The sequence below is a fragment of the Anomaloglossus baeobatrachus genome, chromosome 1, assembly GCF_048569485.1.
Source record: "Anomaloglossus baeobatrachus isolate aAnoBae1 chromosome 1, aAnoBae1.hap1, whole genome shotgun sequence".
Classification (NCBI taxonomy): Eukaryota; Metazoa; Chordata; class Amphibia; order Anura; family Aromobatidae; genus Anomaloglossus; species Anomaloglossus baeobatrachus.
This window is the reverse complement of record NC_134353.1, coordinates 370,280,752-370,295,957: the sequence shown is the minus strand read 5'-3', so window position 1 is coordinate 370,295,957 and position 15,206 is coordinate 370,280,752. Positions and strand designations below refer to the sequence as shown.

Sequence of the window (15,206 nt, the reverse complement as noted above, 5' to 3'; positions counted from 1 at the left end):
CGCGTCCGACGTCATACACACTCGCCGGCATTCAGGTCCTGAGTAGGCGCACTTTGATCTGCCCTGAGCAGGGAAGATGAAAGTATTGTAGTGCGCCTGCGCAGGACCGGCGAGTGTGTATGACATATGACGCGTCATGCACACAGGAGTCAGAAGGAGGACGAAGATGGCCGAAAGAGGAGGCACCGGCACCGGACAATGGAGACGCCCATCTGGCCAACCATGCGACCGTTAGGTAAGTATTATAAAGTGATTTTTACGTTCTACACAGTATGTTAGAATGCTGTATATAAGAGCCTGGTGGTGGTGGCCGCAGCTTATAGTCCAAAAAAGTGGTGACCGGTTCCCTTTAAAAAAGAAATGCATTACATAACTTTTGCCCATTGCAAATTAAAAATAGACAGCACATAGATGACAATGTGCGCTGGCTGTGATGTTCACTGACCCTTAGGGAATGGTCACACATTGTGTTTTTCCTATATGTTGGCACGAAAAATGCAGCATTTTCCTGTCCTGGAAAAGTGAACCGGATTTCTGAAATCTCATGCACATGTTGATTGTTTCTTCCTTACAGATATGAAGATGTTTCAGATATGCAGGGCGTCAGTGTTTTTACAGCATTTTTCATTCATCCCAATGGATGGGAAAAAATGCATAAAAATGCATGAAAAAAAAACAGCAAAAGGTGCTTTTATGCATAGATTTTCCTGCACAAAAAAACCACAATTTTGATATTTGCAGCAAATACTTGTTGTTTACATTCCCGAAAACATATAATTTTGATCCAAGACTCTGATCAGAAACTGACTTTTGAAAGAAAAGAAAAAGGATATGTGAATAGCACTATAGGCTTTAATGAGTACATGTTTTATCCCTAAAAATCACAACTAGATCCCGTACTTGATTTACAAACATCTAAAATGAGGCCTTGAACCTGTCAGTCCATTCATGCTGGCCACACCATGGGCAGCATGAGTCAGCATCTGGTTGAGCGATGGCAGCCAGGTATGTTTTCCCTCCGAAATGCCCCGGTGTGTAACAGAAGCTGTTTACGAAAGAAAATCGCTGTCCGGAATCAGTGGGGATGTTGGGCTTCCTCCCCTCAAAACCCTCCACAACCTTCACAAACAACCTCTGGTCGCGAGGCTGGTCCTTGATAAATAGATATGTATAGGCTGTCTTTCTCCCACTCCATACCTATCCTCCCCCCCCCTTACTTTAACCCTCTCCCCTTCCTTTTGTTGTTGTTAGTAATATGACTGTGTAAGACCTTTTAATGTCTTATTCTGATCTTACTATTGGCTGTCTAGTAGTCATTGTACTTTGTATTACTGTTGTACCTTTCTTTGAAAAAAATAAAATATTATGATTAAAAAAAAGAATCTGTTTAGAGATCCAGCTGTGGACCATAAAAAGACGCTTCTCCTTGTATTACTTTATTTGATTGACAGGTCATGTGTGTATGTATGTAAGGAGAGACCTGCTAATCACCTGCAGTGGTACTGGTCTCCCTGTGTTCCTGGATGGATCTTTAAAGAAATATGTCAGCCGGTTTTTACTATGTAATCTGCAGACAGCATGCTGTATGGGTTAACAAACAGATTTCGGCGGAGTCTCTTATCACACTGTGTGCAGTTGTTTACCTGCAATGCCCGCTTTAAATTCAATAGGTTATCATTGATGGACTAGGTCAGCTAGAGGTCAGCTAGTCCAGATGCCCCCTGCTGTGATTAGCAGCTCACTGTCTGTAGACATTGTATATATAGAGCCTGGTGTGGATAGGGCAGCGCTCTCAGCTCTGCTGCATTGCTAAATCTAAAAACTCTGTGTCACAACGGCTGCACCCAGTAAACTAAGTGACACAGTGCTGGATTCGGGATCTCTTTGCCTACATCATGCTGCTCTCAGATGAGGTAAGTAAAACCTGTTGATACAGGAGCATTTCAGAGTAAAACATACCTAGCTTCAGTCATATAACCTGTAGTGTGGGCAGCATGAATCGACTGACAGGTTCCCTTTAACTTGAACTTCAATATATCAACTAGTCATTAGGCAATATTGAATCTTCACAGATGTTATGCAATTTGTATTCTTAATCATTGCACAGTAATAAAAAAAATGGGATTTGCCAGCAAACGAGTGTCAATTAAATGACCCCAGGGCATCCAGTGTCTCACAAAAAAAATGTGAATTTTCTTGTGGCGAAGACTCAGCTGCCATCCAACAGGTTTAATTATAGGCATCTTGAGAACACAAGTCATGCAGCAATAACAAAACAAATCATCAAGATGCCTTCTAAGGCATCTTGGTTGGCTCATTGTGAGAGAAAATAATTAGTGATTACCTGGAAAAAATGACATGCTAGATTCTTTAAGAAGAGGATGAGGCAGCAATCCCCAATGGCCTTTACCAAAATAAAGATTGCTTCATCAACAGACCATAATGAAGTCTATGTCTAGAATTCTAGAATATTCTACAAATACTCAACTCGTAACCAAAATATCCGTCTTCCTCTGCTTTTCTGTTAGCATTGTGATACAATCAAACAGATTGTAGAAAATTGTTAGGCTCTTCTTATTCTGGGCCAGTGCATGTGGAGGGCCCATGGAATCACAGACAGGGAGGATAATACCCAGTCTACAGTCCAGACCCTGTGCACTGGAATATAATTAGCAGAAAAACGTCAAATGATGATTACCGAAGAACAGCAAAGCAAATTTCTTTGCCAAAGGTAACAATGCAATCAGTGCGATTACAGCCATGTCTGTCAGTATGAAATCCCGGTGACCGGTTCTCTTTAAAGGGAACCTGTCATCAGTTTTTTGCCCTATAAGCTGTGGCCACCACCAGTGGGCTCTTATATACAGCTTTCTAACATGCTGTATATATAGGAGGGCAGGCCGCTGTGTAGAACATAAAAAACACTTTATAATACTCACCTAAACCGGTCGCTGTGGTGGATGTGGCTCAGATGGGCGTCTTCGTCCTCCGGTGCCGGCGTTTCCTCTTTCGGCCATCTTTGTCGTGGCCTCTGTCGTCCTTCTGCAGCTGCGGTACATGACACGTCTGACGTCATAGACACTCACCGGCATTCAGGTCCTGAGCAGGGCAGATCAAAGTATTGTAGTGCGCGTGTGCGGGACCGGCGAGTGTGTATGACGTAGACGCGTCATGCACACAGGCTTCAGAAGGAGGACGAAGATGGCTGAAAGAGGCAGCGCCGGCACCGGAGGACGAAGACACCCATCTGCGCCACATCCACTGCAGCGACCGGTTTATGTGAGTATTATAAAGTCATTTTTGCGTTCTACACAGCGACCTGGGCTCTTATATACAGCATGTCAGAATGCTGTATATAAAAGCCCACTGGTGGTGGCCGCAGCTTATAGGGTAAAAAACTGGTGACAGGTTCCCTTTAACAATGGACATGGCTTGGCCTCTATAATCTGGTACCAAACCACCAATCTATGTAGTGCTGTTATAGAATGATCTTGAAGTATTTTTCTTTTGTGGTATATTGACATGATTTGAGATTTGATATTTTATATTAGAGTATGCCATAAAGCCACCTGTCACATTACCAGTTCCCCCTGGAAAAACCCCAAACATGATTGTTTATTCTGCAGTGAAAAGTGTTAAGGGGACTCATGTTCTTAGAAGTCTTCTCTTAGAGTTTGATTCCCTTAAAGGGAATCTGTCAGTAGGATAAACACCTTTAAGCCATCTATATGGGCTTGTAAGTCATAGGAAGCTGAATTAAATTATACCTTGATATCTCCAGATTATTTTTTCCCACATTTTTCTTATGTGTAAGGGACCTCTTCCAGGCTATGGGTGGATGCTGCCTGGAAGATAACTCCGCCTTCAGAAAATTATTATAAATAGAAGGGGGAGATACCACTGTGAGACAAGTAACTAACACTGAACAGAAGAATTGAAATTTAACTTCTTGCAAACACATTTGCTGTAGCTCTCACAGTTCTGCTGTATTGCAACAATATTATAACACTGTCTGCCTGTGAGATGGAGGCTGAAGCTGAGAGGAACCTGCAGAAGTGTCAGTTATAATCACACACAGCTCTGCAGTGAGAGCAGAGAGCGGCCATCACACATCACTCTGGTAATGCCCCTTTTATTTAATATAATTTCTGGAGGTGGAGTTCTCTATTTCTCTTTCAGGCAGCCTCCGCCCATTAGCCTGGAAGAGCTCATTTTACTTAGTGATAAAATATGATTTTTTCACAAGACATCTGATATGAGACAGACAGGTATGACATTTTTCAGCATTTTATAACCTGTATGCCTACATTAAAGGGTTAGATAGATCAAAAGTGGTAACAGATTCCTTTTAATTATAGCAGCTATTAAATGTAAATCAGAATTTTGCCAATTACTTTATACTTTAGTTTTACAATATCTCAACTTAACTGTTATTATTTAGGCAACATTATAAATAATTTGTTCATCCCAGGATATATAAATCTGTGTAGATTATTGAATTCTCCTTTGACATGCAATTCTGCCATGGTTGTAAATATGTATAATAGCTTTGTGAATCACTATTGACTGAATTGACAGGAAGGAAATGTGAGTTTGAAGCCTGAAATGTTGGAAAAGGTTGAAAGAAATCAAGGGGCCAAATACTGTCACAAGGCACTGTATATAAGTGCCCCCTGAAATAAGGATCCAGCATGTCTGATTTTGGACTGCCGATCTATTTGTTTTTTTATTGAGATAACCTGTCGCTACAGGAATCTGGCTGCTGCTTACTTGTAGAGAACATAGAATCGCTTGGAAGAGTAAATGCTTTTGAATATGGAGGAGTCTGGAGATATATATTAGGTGCCGGCGGAATGGTTGGGACAAACCATCGTTTTGGCCCACTGTTGTGCTTGGGCCTCCTAAGGCAAAGTGCATTGTGCAAGCTTTCCCCGACATATTCTTTAAACTGTGTTCACATCATGTTTGGCCCTATGGTCAGTGGCTCCATCAGGACTTATAGCCAAACCCCCAAAAATGGACTCAGACGTGTTCACCGATGGAGCTATTGACTATAATGATGCAGATAATGCACGACAGAGCACACAGTGGCTCTATTTTCAGCCTATGGTAGCAAAATGCAGTCGACTATGTCGGACTACCTAAATTAGGCATGTACGGCCGGAAGTGATGCACGACAGAGCACACTGTGACTCCATCTGCATCATTAAGCCTGCTTTGCATGTTACGATTTCGCATACGATATCGTATGCGATCGTAACCGCCCCCATCGTATGTGCGGCACGTTCAATTTGTTGAATGTGCCGCACAAACGATTAATCCCCGTCACACGTACTTACCCTTCCATACGACCTCGATGTGGGCGGTGAACGTCCACTTTCTGGAGTGGGAGGGACGTTCGGCGTAACATCGACGTCACGTGGCAGCCGGCCAATAGAAGCGGAGGGGCAGAGATGAGCGGGACGTAAACATCCCGCCCACCTCCTTCCTTCCGCATTGCTGTCCGGGAGCCGCAGGCCGCAGGTAAGATCTGTTCAATGTTCCCGGGGTGTCACACACTGCGATGTGTGCTACCCCGGGTACGATGAACAACCTGCCGTTCAATTTATGAGAAATAAACGACGTGCATGCGATGAACGTTTTACCGTTCAATCGCAATCGCACGTAGCTGTTACACACTACAATGTACCTTACGATGCTGGATGTGCGTCACTTACGACGTGACCCCGCCGACACATTGTAAGATACATTGCAGCATGTAAAGCGGCTTTTATAATCAATAGCCATGTCGATGGATACGCCTGAATCCTGTTTTGCCCGGGTTCAGACATAAACCCTGATGGAGCTGTAAGCCCAAACTCTCTGTGAACCCAGCCTAAATTTACCATAGATTCCCATCTATCATACAGCACACTTTTGGCCTCCATCTGGATGGTTTGTCTTGGCATGCAGTTATAGCAAGGTACTGTAGATTGCACTTTCCTATTCAGAGGGTCACCACAAATATACTATTTTTTTGGTAATGCCTCCCTATGGTGAAGTGATGGCGGGGCAGCTATCTAAACGATGTCTACCATCAGGCGTATACCTCCTGAACATATACACTTGACAGCAAACACAAGCGCAGTGTGTACCCATCCTTGGGGCTCATGCAGACGTTTATGCAAATCTGTCAGATCTCAGAACGCAATGCGTGGACTGGCTGCCCGTCTGCCTACCGTAGCGTGACAACTTAATATATTTCTATGACGCGCAACTATTCTGTGCATTGCGGTTCAAGATCTGACAGATTTGGACAAACATCTGCATGACCCTTACATAGCTAGCTATTTTGTAATATCCATTTTGCACTTGTCCATTGTATGCTGCTTCAGGATAGTATAATAAGTAGTAATGTGTCCCCTCCATCCTCCCCAGTTAATGATATTCATTGTGACTATTAAATTCACAGTCGAGTAGTTTTTGTATAGCGTATAGAACTTGGCGCTATAGCATATAGTATTTAGGGGTACTGTGACACCGACACGCAAAGCAAAGTGCTTTATTTTGGGTCGTTTTGAGACTCATCCGGATTCGGTATGATTTGGCTTCATCACTCTTCTCTTGATGAATGTTCCTTCCTGACAGATATGTCTTACCAAGCATAGCATTGTGGCACGTGTCACAGAACGGAAGTGTATCTAGTGATTTATTACAGGAATAGGTTTGATTAGTCAAGGCCAGGTCATCTGTCTTGTTCAGTGGTAAACTACCATCTTGGAGAAAGATGTGATTGTAATTTATATGAATGCCATCGTGCAGACACATCTTAAATAAAGGCAGCAGAAGGCTAAGTTTTAGAATGTCCATGTTTCTCCCATAATGTGCCGTCTTGCAGATCATATACCACATGAGGACAGCAGCTGTAGTAGCACGTGACTATTTGCTTCCTTGCCCTTCTGTCCACAAAAGCTTCCGAGCTGTCGTCTCACATTTCTTTTGAGTTGCCCTTGATACACGTCTCATTGCCCATGTACTAACTACATATATATGTTTTAACACCAGTCATGTTTTGGACACAACCCGCAGCAGTAATAAAGCCATACTTTCAGGCAATCCATTTCATACCTGTCTAAATCATTGCCTTGGTCACATTTTAATTAATGCTTTTAGAATATATCATTTGTAATTCATGACCTTCCATTTTTCAGAATATTGGAAAGAAGATGAGCTGTCAGGAATTCATTGCCAATCTTCAAGGGGTGAATGAAGGCACAGATTTCCCACAGGGGGTTCTCAAGGTCAGTCCTACTATTGTTGAGTTTCCTATTTTAGCGCTGTAATGGTTATGTTATGATATCGTTATGCTATTCTGTCATTATTACATCATGCAATTTTTAGAGATGTAATCTGTAGTGATGGACGAGCACTACCATTCTCGGGTGCTCGGTACTGGTAACGAGGAGTCGGACCCTTAGATGGGCTCAACTCGTGCACCAAGTATAATGGGAGTCAATGGGGAATGTGAGCATTCTTACAGAAGATCTTCCGGAAAATGCTTGCATTCCCCCTTGACTTCTATTAAGCGGGGTTTACACGCTACGATATCGTTAACTTATTATCGTCGGGGTCACGGTGTTTGTGACGCACATCCGGCGACGTTAACGACATCGCAGCATGTGACATGTACGAGCGACCTTAGTCGATCGCAAAAGTGGCCAAAATCGTTTGCCACGGAGAGGTCGTCCTGAATCAAAAAATCGTTAATTGCATATTAGCGATGTTGTTCGTCGTTCCTGCGGCAGCACACATCGCTATGTGTGACACCGCAGGAGCGACGAACATCTCCTTACCTCCGTCCACAGGCAATGCGGAAGGAAGGAGGTGGGTGGGATGTTACGTCCCGCTCATCTCCGCCCCTCCGCTTCTATTGGCCGCCTGCCGTGTGACGTCGCAGTGACGTCGCTATGACACCAAGCGCACCTCCCCTTTGAGGGGGGGATTGTTCGGCGGTCCTAGCGACGTCACTGGACAGGTATGTGCGTGTGACACTGCCGTAGCGATAATGTTTGCTATGGCAGCGATCACACAATATCACACGTACGACGGGGGCGTGTGCTATCTCGCTTGACATCGCTAGCCGATGCTAGCGATGTTGCAGTGTGTAAACCCCGCTTTATACTTGTTACACGCGTTGAGCCCGTTTGAGCACCCAAGCATGGTAATGCTAGCTCATCACTAATAATCTGCTATCATCATCTAGTGTCAAGGGTTGGGTTTGATTCATGCACAAAATATAGATGACTACCATTCCTTTCCATACTTTCAGTAGTATTTTCTGAGATTTCTAAGAGTTCCTATATGTAATGAATGTGATACTTTTATATCATTCTGCTCATGATTCCCTTCTCCAGCCTCCATGGGTTACTTCTGTTTCACTATTTAGTTTTTGGTGTGATGACAAACGACATCCATAGGGATTTCATGCTACATGACCTTCTGTCAAGTCTCGGACTGGCCCACAGGGGAACAGGTGAATCTCCTGATCTGCTCCTTACACCACTATATTATCAGTTGTTGGCACTTGTTTCACTATTTATAGACAGTCATTCATTTAACATACTACCCAGGTTATCATTCTATAGTAGCATATAGTAGGTCATTTTGTGAATGAAGGTGATGTAATATTTGGAAGTAACTGAACAGTGGGCTTCCAGAGTCAGTTACTGGTGGGCCAGTCCAATACGGTTTCTCACCATTTCACAATTGGCAAAATATCAGTTCATTTTTTTATTTTTTTTTTAGGTATACCCATTTAAAACCTAACTGGTTCTTCTCTTGATCCCTTTTACCCTCACTTTTCTTGGATGGAAAACGTGGTAGGCAGACAGAATCCTCTTACTAGTCCTGGAATATTTTAAGGTCTTCACAATCCACTAGGGCACCTTGACGGTAGTGATTGACCCCACCACATGGCATCTTCAGAGTGTCACTGTGATACAGGTTTTGGAGTTTTAATTAATCTTTGATTTCATGATAAAGCACATGGTGTTAGTCTTTTGTGCTTTTTTCAGTGTAAAAGATTAAAATGTGGTGTCAGGGTCACATTTCCTAGAACAGTTGTTCAATCTGATATATAACAGTCGTGAAGCCATAGACTGAATTCTGAACCGTCTGCATTATTGCTGGCCACATGCCAAAGCCAGCGAGATGGTGTAAAAGACAGGCTGAGGATATTAAAGAGTGTATTATAAGAAGGAAATGAATGTCTCATATAATTTCATAACTTTCAAAAGGAAAATCAATATACATTTAGTGCATTTTGTTATTTTATCACAGTATTATGAAAAACATTTTATTCTATTAAATGATTATTACTTTAGTTCCATTTGTTACTTTGGTTTAAAGCATGCAAAAATATATATGAAAATCACATTTTCTCTGCTCATCCACTAGTCTTACGCTAGTCACTGGGTTTTTTTAGACTCATACTTCCTGTTTTTTTTTTTTCAGAAGTCTCAGTATCAGCACAGACAGGATTATAATGACAATTCAATTCATGGCAGAGATGAAAGCTGTGGGGCGGCACTGGTGATTCTATAAGGCTATGTGCCCACGGGAGCTTGTACCTGCGGATATAGCCGCAGGTTTCCCGCAGCACCTTCCCGGAATCCCCAGCTATCCATAGCTGCGGGATTCCAACGAAATATCTGCGGAAGACCTGCGGACATTCGTGCAACTTACCTGCGGAAGTCCCGGCCTCTACATCCATGGTGGAGCGCCGGGATTTCCGCAGGTAAATCCGCATGAATAATTGACATGCAGTTACGTGCAGCTGCAGGACACCCGCAACATATTCCGGAGCCGCACATACCGCAGCATGGACACAGCACTCCCCATGTCCCGTAGGATAACATAGGGAGTGTCTGTACTTGCTAAAATTTGCGGATTTATCTGGAAAATCAAGATAAATCTGCATGTTTTCCGCGGCAAAATCCACAGGTACAAGTTCCCATGGGCACATAGCCTAATCCTCAAACGGGCTGGGGGAAAGGGAGCGCTGCTGTCACTCACACTGCTTCTATCACCGCCCCCTGATGATGATTCATTTAAAAAAAAACAAAAAACAACTCCACAAATATTCATTGTGGGAGCGTTGCATTAAGGGGCCCTTTGCACACTATGACATCGCAAGCCGATGCTGCGATGCCGAGCGCGATAGTCCCCGCCCCCGTCGCAGCTGTGATATCTTGTGATCGCAGCCGTAGCGAATATTATCGCTACGGCAGCTTCACATGCACTTACCTGCCCTGAGACTTCGCTCTGGCCGGCGACCCGCCTCCTTCCTAAGCGGGCGGGTCGTGTGGCGTCACAGCGATGTCACACGGCAGGTGGCCAATAGAAGCGGAGGGGCGGAGATGAGCGGGACGTAAACATCCCTCCCACCTCTTTCCTTCCGCATTGCCGACGGGACGCAGGTAAAGTGATGTTCCTCACTCCTGCGGCTTCACACACAGCAATGTGTGCTGCCGCAGGAACGAGGAACAACATCGTACCGTCGCTGCAGCCAAAATAATGAAAATGACCGACACTACACCGATCATACGATAACGATGCTTTTGCGCTCGGTAATCGTAGTTAAAACGATTTACACACTACGATGTCGAGAGCGACGCCGGAAGTGCGTCACTTTCGATTTGATCCCACCGACATCGCACCTGCGATGTCGTAGTGTGCAAAGGGCCCCTTAACACTAGAAGTCCCAGAGAGGAGTCATTTGACATTTCTACCATTGAAACCCTATGGAGCTCGAAATTCCTGAGACTTCTAGTGTTAAGGTACCGTCACACATAATGAGATCGCTAGCGAGATCGAAGCTGAGTCACGGTTTCTGTGACGCAGTAGCGATCCCGTTAGCGATCTTGTTATGTGTGACACCTACCAGCGATCAGGCCCCTGCTGTGAGATCTCTAGTCGTTGCCGAATGGTCTAGACCATTTTCTTCAAAGGCGATGTCCTGCTGTGCAGGACACATCGCTGTGTTTGACATTGTGACAGGGTCACAGTGACTGCTGAGATCGTTATACAGGTTGCTACTGCGACCTGTATCGTTCCTGCATCGTTGGTAAGGTCTGACTGTGTGACATCTCACCTGCGACCTCCCAGCGACTTACCTGCGATCCCTATCAGGTCGCTTCGTTTTCAGGATCGCTGGTAAGTCGTTGTGTGTGACTGGGCCTTAAGTCTGGATTTATGTTCAGCCACTTACTGTACTCCTCACCAGACTTTCTCCTACAATTATGGCATGTCATATTGGTTTTCATGGCTGAAATGTGCATCTCTTAGCTGTAACAAGCCATAAATTGCATGTTCTAATGGGTAAGCTCCCAACTAAATTAGCTTTCCTGCTTTTTACTGATGCATGCGGCCACTTCCAGTGTTTGCATAGTATAGTTCATGCAAAGCATTGAGATTGACAGTCAGGCTTTTCAGGACTGCTAATTTTGGAAAGGAAATTGCAAAACCAATGGTATTAAACTCTTCTTTTGTAATGTATTTTTTTATATACCAGTAAATGCTCCTCTTAGGTTACAATGCAAGAGCAGCAAAAGGTGGTGGGGTCAATAGCAGCTGAACAATGGCAGACGACTTTTGAAGAGTAGAAAAACATTATTTGCAGGTGAATTGTTGAACCTGGCTTCTGAGGTTGCACCAACGGTAAAATTATCCCTTTTACCTTCTGGACTCTTAATAATTATCCTAGTGCAATGCGGCAGAGGTTATTCCTTTATCCTATTGAGTTATAGGACAAGTTGAAAGCTGAAGAAACCCCGATAGTTGCTGATTTTGCTATTGGTTATTCACTGATCTGAAGCAAAAAAAAAACAAAACACTAAAAAAGGTGAATCCAGTGATCAGTTACATGGCCAAGATGCAGGAGGTGGAGTTGTAGAAAAATCAGCGGTGGACCAAGCAAGAGCGCCATAAATGTGCCAACAAATAACATTTTTACATTGTGTGGTTTTTTTTTTAATTTATTTTTTCCTTATGGTGACCCAAGCTGTTCCATTAATATTTGTAGTAATGGGCTTTCTAATATTGCTGTGTTATTCACTTTGCTAATCCTTTGTTTCACGGTTTGCCTGGAGCTCTAGATATTGTATATAGAACAAATATTTTTATCACATAAAACTACGGGCTACGCCAGGAATAATATCCTGTTGCTTAAACTAAAACTAAAACTTACAAGTATGGAGGGTTTGTTAAAAAAAAAACCCCCAAAACATATATGGTTCAACTAAATAATTAATCATCATATCATTAAGAGACCGTAGCAATATCTTTTTGTTTTTTGTTGTATCCATAAAAACTGTTACCGCGTCGCATCTTTTGATCTGTTGCATACGTTGTTACTCATGAGCCAAATAATAGAGTTGACGTACGCCAGCAAATTACTCTTTAGTAACCCAAGTGATTATTTTAAGCAGCGACTTATAACAGATTTTAGACAGTTTATGATACTATTGTGATGTTTTATTATTTCAAAGCATATACACATGCTGTGATTGGCAGTGCGTCTCGGATCACTTGCACCCATACAAGTCTATGGGTGCGTGTGAAACATCGGACTGCACCGATGACATCTTAGTGCAGTCCGGTATATGCAGAAACGAAGGAGAAGATGGAGAAATGAATCTCTCCTCCTCACCTGTGCTCCGATTCTCACATGCGAAAGACAGAGTCTGAGCCGAGTGTCATTAGCATATTGCATCCGATGTTCTCTGTGCACTCCTGTGACCCCAGCCTTAAAGTGTAGCTGTCTTTTTAGGTAACTTTTCAGAAAAGGTTGTCATGTCTATACACTTGAGGAATGACTCTTTCTCACTATTACATGATTTGTATCCTGCAGTTTAACTAGTTTCCCTGCAGTTTCTATCTACCTTTTAAAGGGAACCTGTCACCAGTTTTAGGGCCTATAAGCTACGTCCACCACCACCAGGCTCTTATATACAGCATTCTAACATGCTGTATATAAGAGCCCAGACTGGGAGTATAACATAAACACTTTATAATACTTACCTAACGGTCGCGCTGTGGGCCTTATGGGCGTCTCCGTTGTCCGGTGCCGGCGCCGCCTCTTTTGGCCATCTTTGTTCTCCTTCTCTAGCCGCGGTGCATGACGGGTCCGACGTCATACACACTCGCCGGCATTGAGGTCCTGCACAGGGCAGATCAAAGTATTGTAGTGCGCCTGCTCTGGACTGGCAAGTGTGTATGACGTAGCCGCGTCATGCACCCAGGCTTCAGAAAGAGGACGAAGATGACCGAAAGAGGAGGCAAAGTCACCGGACAATGGAGGCGCTCATAAAGGGTGCTTTACACGCTGCGACATCGCTAGCAATCTCGTTAGCGATGTGACACGCCAAATCGCAGATGCAATCTGCCGAGATCGCACATGTGACCGGCGCTATAAAAGCGACCTATGTGCGATCTCGGCAGATCGCATGTCACATCACTAATGAGATCGCTAGCGATGTCGCAGCATGTTAAGCACCCTTAAGGCCCACAGGGCGACCGTTAGGTAAGTATTCTAAAGTGTTTTTCATGTTCTCACAGCGGCCTGGGCTCTTATATACAGCATGTGAGAATGCTGTATATAAGAGACTAGTGGTGGTGGCCGCAGCTTATAGGCCAAAAAAGTGGTGACAGGTTCCCTTGAAGGTGTCTATGAGCTAGTGGGAGACAACTAGCTGTTATGATGTCTCCCATACACAGCACACTTAGGTATGGCTCTCCTGTTTTTCTGCAGCATTTATTCAGAAGAAGCAGGATGGAGGACATCATAAATCAGTACTGAGCAGTGTAGCTGTGAATCCAGCACTGTTAAAATGAACAATTTCTAGAAAGTAGTAGCACCATCCCCGTGTGCCTTTACTTCTCTACCTCACCCTTCTCTCTTAATTCTTCAGTGAGCTATCTGTTGGCCTTGTTTTGATAAAGGCAGATCTTATTGTTGTTTTCCAGAGTAAATGAGTAGCTCACGAGAAGTGGCTCATAATTGCAGAATGAAGCCCATTTCTCTGATTAAGATATATTCCAAAAGTTGTTATATTTGCTTGTACTATTGGTTTATGCAACATATGTTCAAATGACAATTAATTTTCCCATTACACTTATTTGAAACATTTTTGAATTACCTGCAAAGAAACCAAACCAGACCTAGAATAGGCGGGGGGGGGGGGATTTTATATCCTTAATCTTTGCAACTGATCAATCAAAATGATTTGATTGGTTTGGCTCTGAGCATACTTTGGCATTGTTTGGCCCCCGTATAAAATCTGTGCTAGATCCTTTTCATGCCCTACTACATGATTGAGTGGCTGATATATGGTCCTGAGTATATGATTCTTTACACTTTGTGCAAATTTTCAATAAAGGTTCCATCTGTTGGACTGTTGATGATCACTTTTTTTTGCGGGGGAGATATGGGATAAGTGGGTGGTAAGCACTTTTAATTTTGATAATAATCTTATTTTTATAGTGCCAACAGATTCTGCAGCCCTTGACAATTAAGCATAGACATATACAGACAATAAGGTCATTGTAAAGTAGCACAGAGCTCCACTTTTATAAGAGGAGTGATGGCTCTGCTCTGTAGCAAGTATTTGTGAATTGTAAATTAATTATACATGGGTTTTTAAATATTTTAAATATATAAATCTGAAAGCTGTGACGTGCATATGTATTCAGTCCCCCTGAGTCAATACTTTGTAGGACCAACTTTTGCTGCAGTAACCACTGCAAGTCTTTTGAGATGTCTGCAGTTTTGCACATCTAGAGGCTGAGATTTTCGCCTATTGTTCTTTACAAGATAGCTCTAGGTCAGTGACAGTAGATGGACAACGTCTGTGACCAGCAATTTTCAAGTCTTGTCACAGATTCTCAATGAGATTTAGGGCTGAATTTTTACTTGCCATTCACACATGAATAATGCTTTCATCTAAACCATTCCATTGAAGCTCTGGCAGTATATTTAGGGTCATTGTCCTACTGGAAGGTAAATCTAGGCCTCAGTCTCAAGTCTATGCAGCCTTTAACAGGTTTTCCTCCAGGATTGCCCTGCTAAAGAAAAACATCTGGAGACAGCATGATGGTGACACCACCATGTTTGAAGGTGGGGATGGTGTTTTCAGGTTGATGTGCGGTGTTAGTTGTTGCACATGTTT

At 43.3% G+C, this 15,206-nt stretch overlaps 1 protein-coding gene across 4 annotated transcripts in view; it reads left to right on the top strand.

Moving 5' to 3' along the window:
* PSD3 (pleckstrin and Sec7 domain containing 3) overlaps window positions 1-15,206 on the top strand; it is a 926,316-nt gene that overhangs the window by 602,108 nt on the left and 309,002 nt on the right. For 2 of the 4 annotated variants that reach the window (XM_075352479.1, XM_075352481.1), the window contains one exon: window positions 7,191-7,280. In XM_075352479.1, the coding sequence (XP_075208594.1) occupies window positions 7,191-7,280 (90 nt within the window). Of the gene's footprint in view, window positions 1-7,189; window positions 7,281-15,206 lie in introns of all 4 variants that reach the window. The other 2 variants (XM_075352480.1, XM_075352482.1) reach the window with 1 other exon arrangement.